Consider the following 16,912-nt stretch of genomic DNA (forward strand, 5'->3'; position numbering starts at 1 on the left):
TAATACTGAGAAAACACATTTTCTATGGAATCTCTTCTAGCCACCCTGAAAAGATTCCATCCTTTGTCCTTGGGGATCCTGGGGCATATTTTTAAATTCAAGTTGTGATCTCACAAAGCTTCAAAAACCTGGCTACAACTGGCAACATATTTAGGCACGTCTTATCGAGCAGTTCCCTCAAAGACAATAGGAATACTCATCTGTGAAATTTATGATTAAGAGTCAAGCCAAATATTCAGAAAAAGTATGTGGTACAGTCCTTGGAGGACTATACCACTACAAGGAAAGCAAGTGGGGAATCACATTCAAATTCACCCCCATATTAAACATATGCTGCACACGGAAAGCTACCACATGGAGAAATGGCTAGGGTATACATACTCTACTTGCTATGTGCAAGAAATTTCTGATCTGGGGGGAGAACATACAATTTACCCCACATGTATTCTGAAGTGGCACAGTCTCAGGAAGATTACCCCATGTTTTCCTGAACATTTAATGTAAAAGTAAGTTAATTTATGGGGGAAGTTAATCAGGACTGTTGTAAGTATACGTTAATGACTCTTAATGGTTGTCGATCGCAAACAAATGAATGAATGGGGGGAAGTTAATGCAGATGACCCACAGAATCAAGACACAGTCTGCTGATTGGGACCTCTCATCTGTCTCTGTAACAGAAGGGGAGCATTTTGCAGCAATTCCTTTCCGCCAGAGCCAAAGTGCTATGGTGACACAGAAGACTGAATTCTTCTGGGAGGAAAGAGCCTCATGTGCCTCCCCCCTCCAGTGTAGGATTTTACTTTCAATTTTACATTAAGGAACACATTGGACACTTTTGATTCCACTCATTTGCAAAATATCTTTCAGTGCAATGGAAGTTCACTTCTACGCTCATTCTACAGTAGCATTTTCTAGGGACAGATAGTCTCCTAGAGGGATTCCCATGAATTAATCCCTAAGGAAACAACAAGTGATGCACAAACATTTCTCCTGGCTGATATCATGAAACTCAGAGTTGGGTGAGTATGAATGATCTGTGTGACTTAGAATCTCTCTACATAAGATGCCTTGGCGGGTGTTCGTCAAGTGTAGGGAAATGCAATGTTAGCCAGGAAGTGTAGTTTAAAAAGACAGAGCTGGTGGAGATCACTCCTCAGAGGGATTGTTAGTTTCATCTTTGCCTCCGTAAAGGCTCTGTCAATTTCACCCCTGCAGTCCAAAACTGTGTGGGATCGCAACCAGATGGCAGCAAGGAACGGAAATGGGCTGGAGCTGCCTTCCAGAGCTGGGCTTGGACCTGGAGAGGTTATAATGGGCTGAAGTTTCCCATCTGGTATTTCACAGCTCCTTCACACAGCTCCTTTGTCCTGCTGCTGGCTCTGTCTTTTAAAACTACCTTTCCTGGCTTCCTGGCTACCGTTGCATTTCCCGACACATGTTCTTACACATGTCAGATGTCTCGTGCAGAGAGACTGTCATTTACACGCCACAGTTGCATGTGTATCTGCTTCTAGGGGTTTATTCTGGACTCAGCCTGCATCAGGATTTACCTACTGCAGAAGTTTCCCATTGGATATTAAAGGATGAGAAAGGTCAAATGAGCATGAATGGTAATATGGCAGACCTTCAAAAACAAAAACCAGTTAATGAGCATGCTAATTCTAATCCTACCAAGACATCTCTAGAAACAAAAACCAACCCTGATGAGGTGCTGATTGGGCTTTTTAAAAACTGCCTCCTCCAATTACACCTAGGAAAGTGTTTCCTGTCAATCTTCATTCTCCATCGTTGGAAATACTCCGAGGAAAATCACACCAAAGAACAAATCATTCTAGCATTCTTAAGGTGTGTATGAGTGCATGCACATGCTCTTTGGGGAATGTATGCCACACCTGAGAATCTTCGAAAGGAAGTGGAAATTTGGACTGGGAAAGCTTTGAATGAGTTACTTTCCACAAAAAGAAGCAGCCAAGCAGCAGGTTAAAATGTAGGCTGTGTACAATGCTGAATCATCCCTGGATCACTTCTTGGCCAATTATTCCAAGATTTTCACCGCAAGCTGACATGATACGCATATTGTTATGAATGCCTCTTTCTACAAGAGGCAGCTGCGGCTTGGTAAAATGATAAATTTATGTTGCAAACAGCCATTGTCCAAGACCTCTCCAGGGACTGGATTCTGCCAGCTTTTCCCAATTATATCCCAGCCAATTCTCCTCCTTACAACCCCCATCCCACATGGCTTTTGCCCATGCACATTCCAGGACTCCATTTCTTCCTTTTCCACCAGCAAAGAAGCTGACTGGATCTCAGGACTTCTGCCATTATGCCCAAACATCAAGCACTGATTCGGAAACAATGCATGCCTTAGTATTTTTTTTAAAAAATTAAGTATTATTTTAATAATAATAACAACAATTTATATACTGCCCTTCAGGACAACTTAATTCCCACTCAGAGCAGTTTACAAAGTATGCCATTATTATCCCCACAACAACAATCACCCTGTGAGGTGGGTGGGGCTGAGAGAGCTCCTAGAAGCTGTGACTGAGCCAAGGTCACCCAGCTGGCTTCAAGTGGAGGAGTGGGGAATCAAATATGGTTCTCTAGATTAGAGTCCTGCACTCTTAACTACTACACCAAACTGGCTATAAAATGTTTCCTCTAGAGAAGAGGTATAGCCTAAAACACACTGGAATCCCCCTCCTCCTCAAAATTCTATGAATTTTCTGGAATTTGTTGATGGTCATTATAAAAAAAATAGGGCATGGAAAACGCACAATAACAATATAGTTCTAGGCAGATTTGCACATTGACACAGTCTAGGTTAGGCCTATCTATTTTGTCATATCTTGGAAGCTAAGCAGGGTCTTAGTTAGTACTTGGGTGAGAGACCACTAAGGAAGTATAGGGTTGTTATAAGAGGCAGAAAATGGCAAACCACCTCTGCTTATCTCTTGCCCTGAAAGTCCTATGGGGTCGCTGTAATTCTGCTGCAACTTGTTGGCACTACATGGGGCAACATGATGTGCACAGGATGCACAAATGTTCTTTATCTCAGGCTGCATATACACAGCATTGGATATTGAAACCGGATCTCTAAAGCAGACAAGACAATCTAGTTGTGAACAATGGTTGTAGTTCACTGATAGTCCAATATTCAACCATGCGTGGATGCAGCATCAGACATTCTCGAGAGAACAGGTCCAAAAAAAGTCACAATAGGGCTTCCCCCCCCCCATGACTTATTTGTAGGCTTCTCAGAAGTATCTGCCTGACTACTGGTGAAAATAGGATGCTAGAGTGGATCGCCTACTCCTAATGCTCAAACGGGTTCAAGATTCCTTGGCTCGTATCGACTCAACTCACATTTCAGTCTGAATTGGCTGAAGCAAGATTAATAATCATTTTTTTGCACCTTATTTCTCACTCCAGTCATACTTTACAATTGACTTTAATGAGAGCACTTTTAAACTGCTCCCACAGTTATTTCTGATTAAAACGATACTTAATTCATTTTTTAAAAAATCCCCAGTGACTTTTGGCATACTGGATCGATCTTGTGAAAGCTTCAATGACTCTACATTTTGCGACATCTAATCAACTTGGAAAATCTTCTCAGAAATTGTAACAGGATGGGGAAATTTTGAAGCATTCATATGCCTTGTTTGCTGTGTGAAATCAATGCACAAGATTCATTTTGGCATGTAAAAAAAGCAGTCATATGAACTGTCCCATGGTTTTGACTAGGGGTGTGCACCAGGGAAATATTTGGTTTTCCTGCTTCAGGTTCAGGTTATCGGAAATCACTTCGGTATGCTTTGAAATGAGTTGGAGCATGCCGAAGTGAGACCCCCCACCTCCGCCCTGAGCTCCCCTTCCCCCAACCCCAATTACTTTTCCTGAAGGCCGCAGCTGGCGCCTCTACCACCCGAGCCACCACTTCGGCCGCCGCAGCAGCCAGCAGAGGGGCAGGGAAGGCCACAGCCAGCACCTCTGCTGCCCATGCCACTGCTTCAGCCGCCGCGGCAGCCAGCAGGGCGGCAGGGAAGGTTGGTGGCGGCACTACTGCTTCCACTGTCGCCAGGATGTCACAGGTAAGTGGGGTGGTGGTGGGAGGGAGCCCTTTCAAAAGGCCCCGAAGCTTCCTGAAGCAATCCAAATCACTTCGGTAAGCTCTGATTTGGTATTTCCGAATCGGGGCCATTATACTGGTCCTGATTTGGAAATACCGAATCTTTATGAATAGGGCCTGGTTCGGGTTTTTTTCCGAACCGGGAACCCGAAGTGCACACCCCTAGTTTTGACATAAAAAGGATTTGTACACATTAGCCACAACTTAGCACAGAGTTAAACTAATTTAAACCTGTTGAAATATGTGGGCTTGAGGGTTCTTTTTATGTTAGACTGTGGAACCTTCATAACAACAATTCTCTTGGCAACGCATAGAACTAACTTTTGGGATGCAGAAAATACAGTTGGAAAATTGTCAAGTTTAAATTGCATCTGTATCATCTGCTAATACTCAGAATGGTTTCTAATTAAAGTTTCCACCCAATTTTCCTTAAAGTTAGAGGCTCTTCATTTGGTGAAGGAAGGAAGGATGGAAGGAAGAGCAAACAAGCCCTGAGGACTTTCAAAAAATGCTGCCCTTTTGCTGAAATTAGTGATATTTTTCCAGGGAGCTTCCACACATCTCTCTGTCGTCAGTAGATTGAGTTTTGCCTGAAGTGACACATAAAACAAGTTTGGACATTCTTCCTTAGGAGAAATATCTGAGAAAGTTTGAGGGAAGCCAAAAAGAATTTTAATAAGATTAATACAATGTCTGTTTTGGGGGAGGGGGATCCTGTGCATCTCTCAAATTCTCTAAATCCGTAGGCCACAGTCCAGCTCAGGCATACTTGACTTCCTTAATGCCAATTTAAACCGGCCAGCAGCCACATGTTAAATAATATGGTTGGAAGATACCAAAGTACAGGGGTCATTTCATAGAAAAAGAGCTGGAGGAATTCATTAGCATAACTGATTTGCATACGCCACGCCCCTTGATATCACTAGAAGTGTGTCATTAGCATAACTGATTTGCATATGCCACACCCCCTGACATCACCTGTCCTGGCTTTTTTAGACCCAATCCTGGCCATTCGGGGCCATAATTGGGCCCAAAATGGCAAAAAGGGGCTGAAAATGGCTGAAAAGGGGCCCAAAATAGTCAGGATCAGGCTGCTGCTGAGTGGGAGAGTGATCCACCACCCGTCAGAGGCCCGATCCGGGCCGTTTCGGCCTCAATCCAGGCTGAAACAGGCCCAAATGGCCGAGAGTCAGGTGGGCGGGGCCACCTGACATGTGACCTCTTCGGGGAACTGCCAGAACTGTGTTCCTGCGCATTCCCCCTCAAAATGAGCCCTGCCACAGTAAATCCAAAGGAAAACCAAGTTATTTTTTAACCTGTATAGGTCTAGCTTACTTCTTGACTAGAAGAGAATGGCTGTTTCTTTTTAAAGGCCTTAACTGCAGTCCCCATGGCTATGAAATTCCTACTGAATTCATTTGGACTGCAAACTGTGGCCTATAATATGGCATCAAGACTTCACATGAGGATCAGGGTGAAGAGAGAGGATGGGGTGATGCTGAATTGTGCATACCAATCTGAATATTGGTTCTAACACTTCAATGATATTTTTTTTCCTTTTTGGCATTGTTTTCACCCTAACCTAAGTGGTTCTTATCTGTAGTTTTGTTGACTCAGAATCAAGCTAAACTCTAATAGGCACTAAATCGTATATCTATCATCAGAGCCTAAATTTCATAGCTACAGAGAAGACAGCATATATACAGTGAATATTATACAGGAAAGTTAGAGAGAGAAAAAAGATAAGTAATCATAAATGAGATACCAAGTTAATCCAAACTCATCCATTCTCGGAACATACAGAATAACGTTAGTAACCGTTTCTTTCTTTCCTTAAAAATGCTGTTAACCGTAGGTGTGTGTGATTAGAACACTTACGAAAGGTGATTTCCTTCAGTAACACAAGATGCTAGATTATGCATAATGCAATGCTAGGATTACTTAGGCATGAATGAACTGTGCCAGCAAGAGGAAGTGCTGAATGGTGGAGTCTGACTGTGATCCATTCCCTTAACAGTGTAATTTTAAGAATAAATTACATGTTACGTTTTCCACGAGTTTTCCACAGGGACCTGCAGTTATACTGCAGCTGTGAGTCCCCAGTGGCGGAATATAAATTTAATAAAATAAAATAAATGTGTCAAGAGGGGCCTCGTTCAGATCAGGACTGTGGTGCAGGGGAGGAGGGGCTCCTGCTTCCCTCTGCTATTTTCTGGAGCTGACATGTCCCATCGGAGTGTCATTTCCTCTCTTGGAGGGCTGACGTGCATTGAATGCTTGCATGTGTAGTCTTCCCAATGGGGCAAATCACATCCTCCAGGCCGTTTCAGCTCAGGAAAATGGCGGGAGTCTCTCCTGTCCCCACACTGTAGTTCTAATACAGAGCAGGCCCATGAGGCATTTTTAAATTGAGTTGCTACCAGGGACTCATAGTGGCAAGATGGCTGCCAGCCCATTGGGAACTCGTATAAAATGTAGTTTGGCCTATAGTTATGCCCTTTTGAACACACTGGCTTCAGGGAACTTAGAAGGGTGTAATTCTGCTTACGATAACACTGTTAGGCTACAACACAGCTGCTACTGGATCAACGAGAAGGAAAGAGCTTCATGCTGAGAAAAGAATTGCTTAGGACTTCGATGAAGTATACTGGCATAATTTTGGTGCATGGGTATATCAACGAACTAACATTTCTCCCAGTGTTTTGAACAGCAATCGTTACCATTATTTTTAAGAATGGATTTTGCTTTCAAATCACCAGAACAAAAAATATCCTATACTTTGTGATGAAAGAGCTTTCAGGACCAAAATAAAGCTACCCTGGAAATTTTTCTATATAAGGCAATAACATTTTGAGGGGTCAACATATCTGTTGGCATCACAAACAAATTAGTTTTCAGTTAGATGAGTAGTTTTGATCATTACTGTATGTACACCTATACCAATGAATTTTTCTGAGTCTCTTCTGGTCTCTTTCTTTTTACCAAACAAATAGTAGCTTGAATTTATAACTGAGGTATTTTACTTTCTCAAGAAATTAAAGAGGTTTTTTTTTCTTCTTTAGAAGACAAAATAGAATTTGGAAATGAAACAGATAGGAAACCATCATCTCAAGAACCTGGCTTTGAAGTTCAGTAGAAAAGTCTCATTTTCCTGATATATACAGGAGTGGGGGAAAGCCCCCATACAAGGGAGTACCCCAGGTTGTAGTAGGCAGTTCTGGGCAAGTATCTTGTTGCACACACAGACCTGTTACTAACACCAGGACCCGTAGAGGATTGTCATTTTGTAGTGGAGAAACTAGGTGCAGGGACACAAGGCATTGTGTGAGCCAGATAAACCCTATATGCATGGAAACCCACTTCCCATTTCCTCTTTTCCTAAGCAGAAATGCATGCTTGAGCTGATGCATGGAGTTCCTGATACACACAATGTCTAATAAGTGGCACGCTCTGTTTACCATGGAATGAGAATTCTTGACTGGAGGTGCAGGGTAATCTGAAACAAATGGGGATTATGGGCTCTCATTCATTGGAAACCATCCTTTTCTAATTATTTCACTGGTCTAATGAGTTGGCGGCATGGGTGGGTGAGTGGGTGGGAAATGAAACCCTGCTAAACTGGTTTTGAAAATTTGCCTGTGAAACTGCAAGAGAGGAGCTTCTGGTCTTGAAACAACCCAGTATGTTAATAAGGCTTTAGAGAGGGATTCGTACTGGCCAACCTGGTGCCATGTGATGGAATGTCATACCGTAGTGGGTGGGAATGGCACTTGAGTTCAAAACATCAATGACCAACAGCTTATAGCTCAGCTGACTGCAGACAAATAAACAACACACACTGTACTAGAGCATTTGTTCACTGGTACACAAAATGGATTTTGCAGTCGTCTTCCCTTCTTCTGCTCGATCCATTTTTTTCCCTCCTGGCTTTCATTCCCACCTGTCGTAACTATTGCTGGATGAATGGTATACGCTCTTTGTTTTCATTGTCGCCCTCGTGGTCTTCTTCTTCTTCACCGGCTTCACTGGTTTCTGTGCTGTCATTGGCCATCTGCGTTGGGAAGATAGCAAACCAAGAGGCATGGTGAATCACAGCAAATGGAAGACCTTTGTTTATTGGGTTATATACCCAACGAAAGAAATTTCATTCACTTGAGTTTGGTGTAGTGGTTAAGAGCATGGGACTCTAATCTGGAGAACAGGGTTCGATTCCTCACTCCTCCACTTGAAGCCATCTGGGTGACCTGGGGTCAGTCACAGCTCTCTCAGAGCTCTCTCAGCCCCACCCACCTCACAGGGTGTTTTGTTGTGTTTGGGTGTTAAGTCATCCTGAAGGGCAGTAAATAAATCAAATGTTGTTGTTGTTATTATTATTATTGAGTTCTGCATTGTTTCTGAGAACTGATCCTGGTTGCTGATTTTTTGTTGTTTATATAGGTTTGGATGTGTAGTGATGCTTTAAAGGCGATGACAGTGTATGTTTTTATGATTTTCATTCTTACACATTTGTGAAATTGTATGTTTGTAACATGCTTTGGGTCCCTATGTGGGGAAAAGTAGTTTCTAAAAATTTCAATAAATAATCAGTAACTTCATTGATTGATTATGTTTATTTAAATCTGCATATGAATAAAACTATGATTCTGGTCAAAAAGCTTACTTTGATTTTAGATAATATATATGTCATAGCAAGCAGAGTCATTCCTTCATGTAAAATAGATGTATCTGACGAAGAGAGCTATAGTTCTCGAAAGCTTACGCTACAATAAAGTTGGTTAGTCTTAAAGGTGCTGCTGGGCTTTTTACTATTTTGCAACTACAGACTAACACGGCTAACTGGATCTGTTCCTTCATGTGTGAGAGTGAAGAGGGGAATGCCCCTTTTAATCAATCTACCTACCTCGTTCATTTATACCCCACCTTTATGCCCAGGGGGGACCCAAGGTGGCTTACCTCATTGTCCTCTCCTCTATTTTATCCTCACAACAACCCTGTGATGCAGGTTAGGCTGAGAATGTGTGGTGAGCCTAAGGTTATCCAGAAAGCTTCCATACCAGAGTGGAGATTCATTCCTGGGTCTCTCATATCCCAGTCTAGCAGTCTAACCACTCCACCATACTGGCTGGAAAGTTGATGCCTGCCAGTCATAAGCAGTTTTCATAAATATTACACTTACACTTACACACACACACACACACAGAGAGAGAGAGAGAGAGAGAGAGAGAGAGAGAGAGAGAGAGAGAGAGAGAGAGAGAGATGTATGCACGTGCACATCTGTGATTAATCAAGCGTGCTTTTTAGGACTATCAAAAGTTTTGAAAACCATTAATACATTAGTTAATCCCCTTAAGGTTGCAGCCCTAATTGTCTGTGATATGTATTTTCAGCTTGTTTTTAAAGGAAGGGACATAATTTGCTTGTTTGTATTATGGTACTTTAAGCTTCTGTGGTGTATGACAAATGTTTTAAAGGCACTTGAAGGCACAACCACATAGCCGTTACTACATAAATGGTATACGTATTCTTTTTTTTTTTCCTGGTACAGATTTGCATGGTTTTGAAAACTACAAAAAAGGTGTGACCAGACAGCATTATGGGACCAAAACATGAAGGTGTGCCTCAAAGCTAACAAGGATTGCAGAAAAACCATCTTCCACACTTAGAGGCTCTCTACACAAGACATCTTGGCAAGTGTTTGTCAAGTTTAGGGAGACGAAATGTTAGCCAGGAGGTGTAATTTAAAAAGACAGAGCCAGCCAAGATCTCTCCTCAGTTGGTTTGTTAATTTCATCTTCACCTCCCTGAAGGCGCTGTCAATTTCACCTCTCCAGTCTAAAATGGTGTGGGATCGCAACCAGAGGGCAGCGAGGATTGGAAATGGGCTGGAGCTGCCTTCCAGAGCCAGGCTTGGACCTGGAGAGGTTATAATAGGCTGAAATTTCTCTTCTGGCATTTCACAGCCCTTTCACATAGCTCCAATGTATAGCAAAGCCTTTGCCCTGCTGCCAACTTGGTCTTTTTAAACTACCCTTCCCAGCTACCATTGCATCTCCCGACTCGTGTTCTTCATGTGTCATATGTCTCATGTAGAGAGACTCTTAGATTTAGTTGGGAAAGTGCCTTAGTAACTGTGGTTATTCTTACAATCTTCCTGAGATATAGGTCATGATTATGCTCCCTCTTAAAAGAGCAATAGTAATTCTGGACACAGCTGCTTCAAGAGGCCATGGTGTAATTTCTAACATAATCCCAACTATCAACATCTCTCTGATTAAAAGCTAGAACTAGCATATATACATGAGCAGTATAGCTTCAAAGATACAACTGTAAAACTAGCTAAAACATTAGGATGAATTATTTACCATGCAAGTGTTATGTAGAACAGCTGTGCCATGGAGCTTGGTGTCTGTGCTGCCATTGGTGATATGGGAAATAGTCCTATGAAGCTTTGTCATGCTGTCTTCCCATCCCAAAAAGGTTTAGGCATCTTTGTACATGAACATCTAGTAACTAGAAGACTTCTCTGAAGCTGGGATGTTGGAAGGCCAACGACCCACATCGCCTCTAAAAAGGAGACTAGTACAGAGCCATCTAAGCAGAGTTAAACCCTTCCAAGCTTAGAAGGGTGCAATTCTGTTTAGGATTGGATTATTAAGCAGGTCACTTTACTAACCACAGGTGTGGATCTGCCCCCTCCTACCTCTGAAATGTCAGTTGTGGGGGCAGCTAGTACTCTTAAGGGGAGCAGCTTTGGTCCTTCGGCAATCAGCTGCTAATTTCTAACATTTGGCACAAGGAAATTCAGGTTGCCATTGTCATTTATAACACACTGGGGTTTTACATAAGGGAAAAGGTCTCTAGCAGCCAAAAGCTCGTATGGTGTAGTAGACAGAATGTCAGACTAGGCTCTGGGAGGTATACATTCCCACTCTGCTTGTTGGGTGACCTAGGGTCATACTCTCTCAGCCTAACCTACCTGACAAGGGAGCAAGATTTGGGTCCAGTAAGACAAAAAGATAAACAAGTGGGTAATAGATCAAATCAAGCCTGAATTCGCCCTAGAAGCTAAAATGACAAAACGGAGGTTATCGTACTTGGGTCACATCACGAGAAGACCAGATTCTCTGGAAAAGTCAATAATGCTAGGAAAAGTGGAAGGCAGTAGGAAAAGAGGAAGACCTAAAATGAGATGGCTTGACTCAATAAAAGAAGCCATGGCTTCCAGTTTGCAAGATCTGAGCAAGTATGTTAATGATAGGACATTTTGGAGGTCTTTCATTCATAGGGTCACCATAGGTCGGAGGTGACTTGACCACCAACTCACCCACCCACCCACCCACAGAGCACCTTAGAGACCAACTAGATTTCCAGGGTATGAACTTTCGAGAATCAAAAAGCTCCTTTCATCACACCTTTCTTTAGTTCATTTTAGGAGGCAGCAGAGAATCATACTAAGCAGGTCTACTCAGAATCCAACTCAGGTCTAGTCAACGGGGCTTGCTCCCAGGAAAGTGTTTTTTGGACTGCAGTGGCCATGTGTTAGCTATACAGTCAAACTATGATTGGGGAGATGTGCGTTCAAATGGCTACTCAGCTTTGAGGGTTACTTGGGGAAACTTGGGTCAATTGTTCTGTCTCTCTCTCTCAGCCCAACCTAGCTCAAAGGGTTATGAGGATCAAATGAGGGAGGAGAGAACCTCGTACATTGGCCTAATCTCCTTGCAGAAGGGTGGAATTTTTTTCTAAACAATGTACACAGTCCTTAATGGTTTTAGCCAAAGGCTTCACAGGAGACCGAAGCCATAGAATGGAGTGAAATACTGCAGCCAATTGGTAGAAGTCTCCGAGTCCTAATGAGAATGAAAGTGGATCTTAGCATTTGGTAGCCCCAGGCTTTCATTTCTTCCCAGAATTACTCCGGGGAACACGCCTTCAGTGCCAGCGCTCAGAATCAAGACTTGGCAAAAATTAAATCCATGCATAAAAGAAAACACTGGAGAGATTTCTGCTTGTGATTGTCTCTGAGAAGCCATTTGCATCTGCAGTCATTGTTTGAGCAATCATTTGAATGTGGTTGTTGTGTGTTACAGCACATCTGGTTTTGCCTCTTGCTTCCAAAGACTTTGGCCAGGACTAGAATCCTACAGTAATCCAAAGAGGCATCTTAGACAACAAAATTTACAGGGTAATCCTAAGCGGAGTTACTCCTGTCGAAACCCGTCGATTTCAATGTTAGTGGTGCATTTTGGTATTCCAGAAAAGAGTTGCAGAAAGTCTCTAGCAGGTGCCTGCCAAAAATCAAATTGCTCTTTTTTTGATTGTATAAAGACAGCAGAAGGCACCATATAACACTTCCAGAGAGAGGCTGCAGTCTGATGAGAGAGACGGTACTGAAAACCTACTCCATCAATTTGCTATTGACTCACTGTGTTCTCTTTACCAGCCTAGCAACAAAGAATGTTATAATATAAGTTATTTTATTTACATCATTTATAGTTTGCCTTCCTTGCTGAGACTCGGGGCAGATGACAAAATATAAAAATCAATTCAAACATGCAGCAAAGATCCCTAATAAACAAAGGGTCACCAAGGAAGACGTGGCAACGGCAACCTGCCTCTGCTCTTCTCTTGCCTTGAAAACCCTTTTCTGGGGTTACGATAAATCAGTTGTGACTTAATAATATCTCAATATATACATACAAATAAGGTGCCTTACTCTCAGGGTCTGTGTCAATGCAGTTCGGTGATATGCTTAATACGGCAAGAGATAGTTGGATAAAACCTTATATCCAGAACTCTAGCTATGTAGTGGATAATTTGAGGTTTCTTTTAACAGGGGTGGATTTTCATGTTACATTGGCAGTTGCCAAGTTCCTCTCTCAGTCGATTAAGATTAAAATCTACTAATTTTTTTATATTATAAATTTTTATGTATCAATAAACTTTCTCTTTTTTTAATTCTAGTGTGACAGTGTTCAGAGCCCAATTGACAGTATAAGTAGTATCATTAAAGTAAAAGTAATACATACCTATGTAATATTTACACTTACAGGAAAAGATTAATGTTGGGGAACTTTATAATGTAATCCCTCCCCGGCTGTCTGAACTAGTGTAATCTTTCTACCAGCTTGCGACTCTACAGCAACCATCTGCCTCATGCACAGTCCAGGTCTAAATTCAAAGCAGCATCGTGTGTTCTCTTGACCACGTTCAGAGACAGGAATCTCATTTCTTTGTGTGTGTGTGTGTTGATTTGGAACATCTCAGATTCGTTATAGCCCCAGCTTTCCGCAAATGGCTCTTTAGTAACCAACCCCCCATTCTACTCACCAATGGAGTTGGTGTCTTCTCCACATCCAGAATTAATTTACCTATATTGCCTCTGTCATGGATTCTTTGCATGGCTTCCTTCACCTGTAAGATAACCGACACTTAGGTTGCGCTATCACTGTAATGCAAAAATAGCAATTCAGCTTTGCACAGATGTACGTTTTGTGTTGGAGATAGGCAAGAACTGACATTGTAACAAAATGGGAAAATGCTGAAGAACTGGCGGCTAAAAAGCTGGCTGCGAAGGATAAGGACTATTAAAATTGGAACTTTCAATCAGTTTCTAGAATACTGAAATACTATTATAAAGTGAATAGGCCTGGTTTATAAAACTATCACAATCGGCAATAAAAGCATTGCAGACAAATTATAAATGTCATTATCTTTACTTGGCTGACATTTCTGCACATTGAATAGATGCAAGAAAGTGCAATAAAAAAAGAAAATGAGGAATATGAAAATGACACAGCAGCAAAAGTACGTGCATTGTTCAATATGATGATCGAGTCCAACGTTGCTTTTGAGTAGGATATAAGCTCTGATAAAGGAGGAACTGGGGAAGATCCTGCTAGTTAGCTGCCACGGAGTCATGTCTCACTGAGTTTGCTCTCCCATCTGCTCACAGGTATTTAAGGCCTGTGTGTGCCCAGAGGCACGAGCCAAGCCGAAGGGCTCTTGTCCTTTGACTCATAGCTGGAGGGTCAAACTCCGAGCTGGGCAGAAGATCAGCAAGCACAGGCCTCAAAACCTGCTTGGAAATTGTAAGCCTCTCCCCTTTTCTTGTTACTTCTGTTGCATTTCTCCTCTCTGTATTGATAGTCATTTACTGAACATCAGTTCTGTAATATACTCAAAATGTCTAAAGAAGTGGCTTGCAGTATATCGGAGGAAATGAACTTAGGGTCCAATTAGGTATTATGGTGGAGAGCAGTGACTGGATCTCCTGGAGTGCAGTTAAACCTGCAAAAGAATCCACACTCACACCCTGCTGACTTTGACCTTCTGGAGCCAGGCTCATCCATGGAAGGGGAAGCAGAATTACCAGATCCTCTGTAATCCTGCAAAAACCTTCCTGCCATTGCATGCTGGAGCTGTTCCCCACAGATTAGGAGCAGTGCAATCACCGTAAGAACAAAGGTGGAGGGGAGCTTGAGCAGAAGACCTTAACGGAAAACAGAGCATCCACTATGCAGCACAAGGTCTTCTTCCACATCTCCTTCCCACATTTCTGATCACGGGGAAGGATTCTAGACGTAAGTAGAACTGGGATCAGCTCCCCTGATACACTGGAAAATGGGAGCTTCAGAGCCAGCTAGAGGTGGACTGGCCATTTGACTTACAGGAAAATTTGCCAGCGGGCCACTGCCCTAGAGGGCCATTGGTGGCCATTGCAAGCAGAGCCAAGCCCCAGCCAGCACCTCAGGAGCTGCATGGTTTAGACTAGAGATGGGCACGGACCGAAATATGAACCAAAATTAAGCACGAACTAGGCTGGTTCGTGGTTTATGAACCACAGTTCGTCAAATCCCATTTCTGATGAACCGCCACGAACTTTTAGGCTGGTTCATTGTTTGGTTCGTCACTGCAGACAGCCTGGTGCCAATCAATCAGTTTCCTAGGCAACAGGGGATGGACTTCCTGCAGACCTTCTGCTGACCCGTAAGTGAACTTCTGCTGGCCCGGAAGTGGTGATTTTCTGACCTGGATGTGACGTTTTCATGAACCAGTTCGTGAACCAGGGTAGGTTCGTGAAAGTTTGTGGTTCGTGAAATTTGATGAACCACATGGGTCGTTTTTTCCCGGTTCGTGCCCATTTCTAGTTTAGACCCTTCATCAGCAATGGTAATTGGTATTGGTTCACTGTGTTTTCCAGCTGTTAGTTTTCTGGTGGAAGTAATGTTTCTTACAAACAGATGTATGCTGTTGCTCACTGTTTGTATGGCTGAGCTGAGCAATCCCTGCAGAGCTGACCTGGCATGCCACAGGAACCACTCTTGGCTTGGCTTCTCCAGGGCCGCTTTCACCTTTCAGTCCACTCCTGAAGTAGCTATGAAGCCCTGGATTCTACTACTGAACCAGGTCTTTACAGTAGCTCTTCTTGGCTCATCCTAGCCCTACCAATCTCACTGGATGGCAATCTTGCTTTGGTGGACAGCTCCTCCTCTCCATTTTCAGAAATGTGTTGAATGACATAAATGACAAATACTGGGTCTGCCTTACCAGTTAGATGAAGAATCCTGTGTCAACAGGAATGGGACATATTTGGAGCAGATGCTATGACTCTTTCCTCTATACTTTTACTTTAACATAACAATTCCCTCCTAACTGCTATTAGTCCTAGCAGACAGCTTTATTATACCCATTTTTTTACCCTTTACCAAGGCAGTAGCAGCTCAGTGGGTCTGATTTCTAGCAGGAAAATAGAATGGGGGTAAGGAAGCTAATTCCTGCTGCTGCAAGGACACAGGACCCAATTTTCAAGTATAGATCCCCATTTTGTCCCTTGGTGTGCATTAAGATAGATACCCTTAATAGTGCAATTCCACGGTTTATTTTGAAGCATGTCTTGCTGTTTGCAATGGGGCTTACTATCAGGTAAGTGTGCACTGGCTTGCACTGTAATATGCAATGTGCAATGATGTCGCAATAAAAGCAGTTCCCATTTCAGGTACTCCAGAATAACCATTTCGAAACCAAAGATAAGTTGGTTTTCTTGTATTGTTTTCTTACACTATTAATTTATCAAGGGACTCATGGAGAAAAAAAGGCAGTAACATTTTTAAAGCTTCTGACTGCAGAGCTAGCCATTTAGAGTTTCTTACAATGCAATCCTATGGAGAGTTACTCCAGTCTAAGCCCGTTGAAGACAATGGGCTTAGACTGGAGTAACGCTCCACAGGATTGCACTGTTAGTCACTATAAATATCCCACTAAGAGTGCAGAATTGAAAGAATCAGCAAACCTATTAGATTGCTGGCTAAAAATTATCACCAAAATCCTGGAACCGTTTCCTTGCAGAAAGGGAGAAGCGGGGTGATGGGTCTACTCATATTAAAGTGGTTTTGGGCTTGCAGCCGAGAGAGAGAGAGAGAGAAATTTCACTAAATGCAGCATGCCATATCTCAAGCTGGCTGAGGAAAAATAAGCTGCCTTTGCATTTTTCTCTCCTACAGAGTATCTGGTTTAATGCTTAAGAGAACAATTCAAGCCAGGTATGTTTCTTGGCTGGTCCCCACAGCTAGTTTCTAAATGCTGTGGGAAAAAAAACAAGATAATTTCTTTCTTTTTTAATCCCCCCATCCTATTCTGGATAAATAAAACAGACAGAAGTGGTTAAGGAGAAATGGTAAAGGAATATACGTCATGGGGGAATCATTTCAGACTGCAGTGGCGAAAAAAAGAGAACTTCCAGCATGCGGCAGGAGGCAAGACACTTGGATATATCCA

The 16,912-nt window shown here is 42.5% G+C and overlaps 1 protein-coding gene across 1 annotated transcript in view; it reads right to left on the bottom strand.

Moving 5' to 3' along the window:
- Nucleotides 1–8,074: 8,074 nt before the first annotated feature.
- The window catches only part of VAT1L (vesicle amine transport 1 like), a 105,351-nt gene continuing 96,513 nt past the window's right edge, over nt 8,075–16,912 (bottom strand). Inside the window, exons 8-9 of the mRNA XM_055000864.1 lie at nt 13,466–13,549; nt 8,075–8,186 (exon numbers count right to left, since the gene is read on the bottom strand). Coding sequence (XP_054856839.1) covers nt 8,085–8,186; nt 13,466–13,549 — 186 coding nt within the window. The 3' untranslated portion in view covers nt 8,075–8,084. The remainder of the gene's footprint in view (nt 8,187–13,465; nt 13,550–16,912) is intronic.

This window comes from Eublepharis macularius, chromosome 16 (assembly GCF_028583425.1).
Source record: "Eublepharis macularius isolate TG4126 chromosome 16, MPM_Emac_v1.0, whole genome shotgun sequence".
Taxonomy (NCBI): Eukaryota; Metazoa; Chordata; class Lepidosauria; order Squamata; family Eublepharidae; genus Eublepharis; species Eublepharis macularius.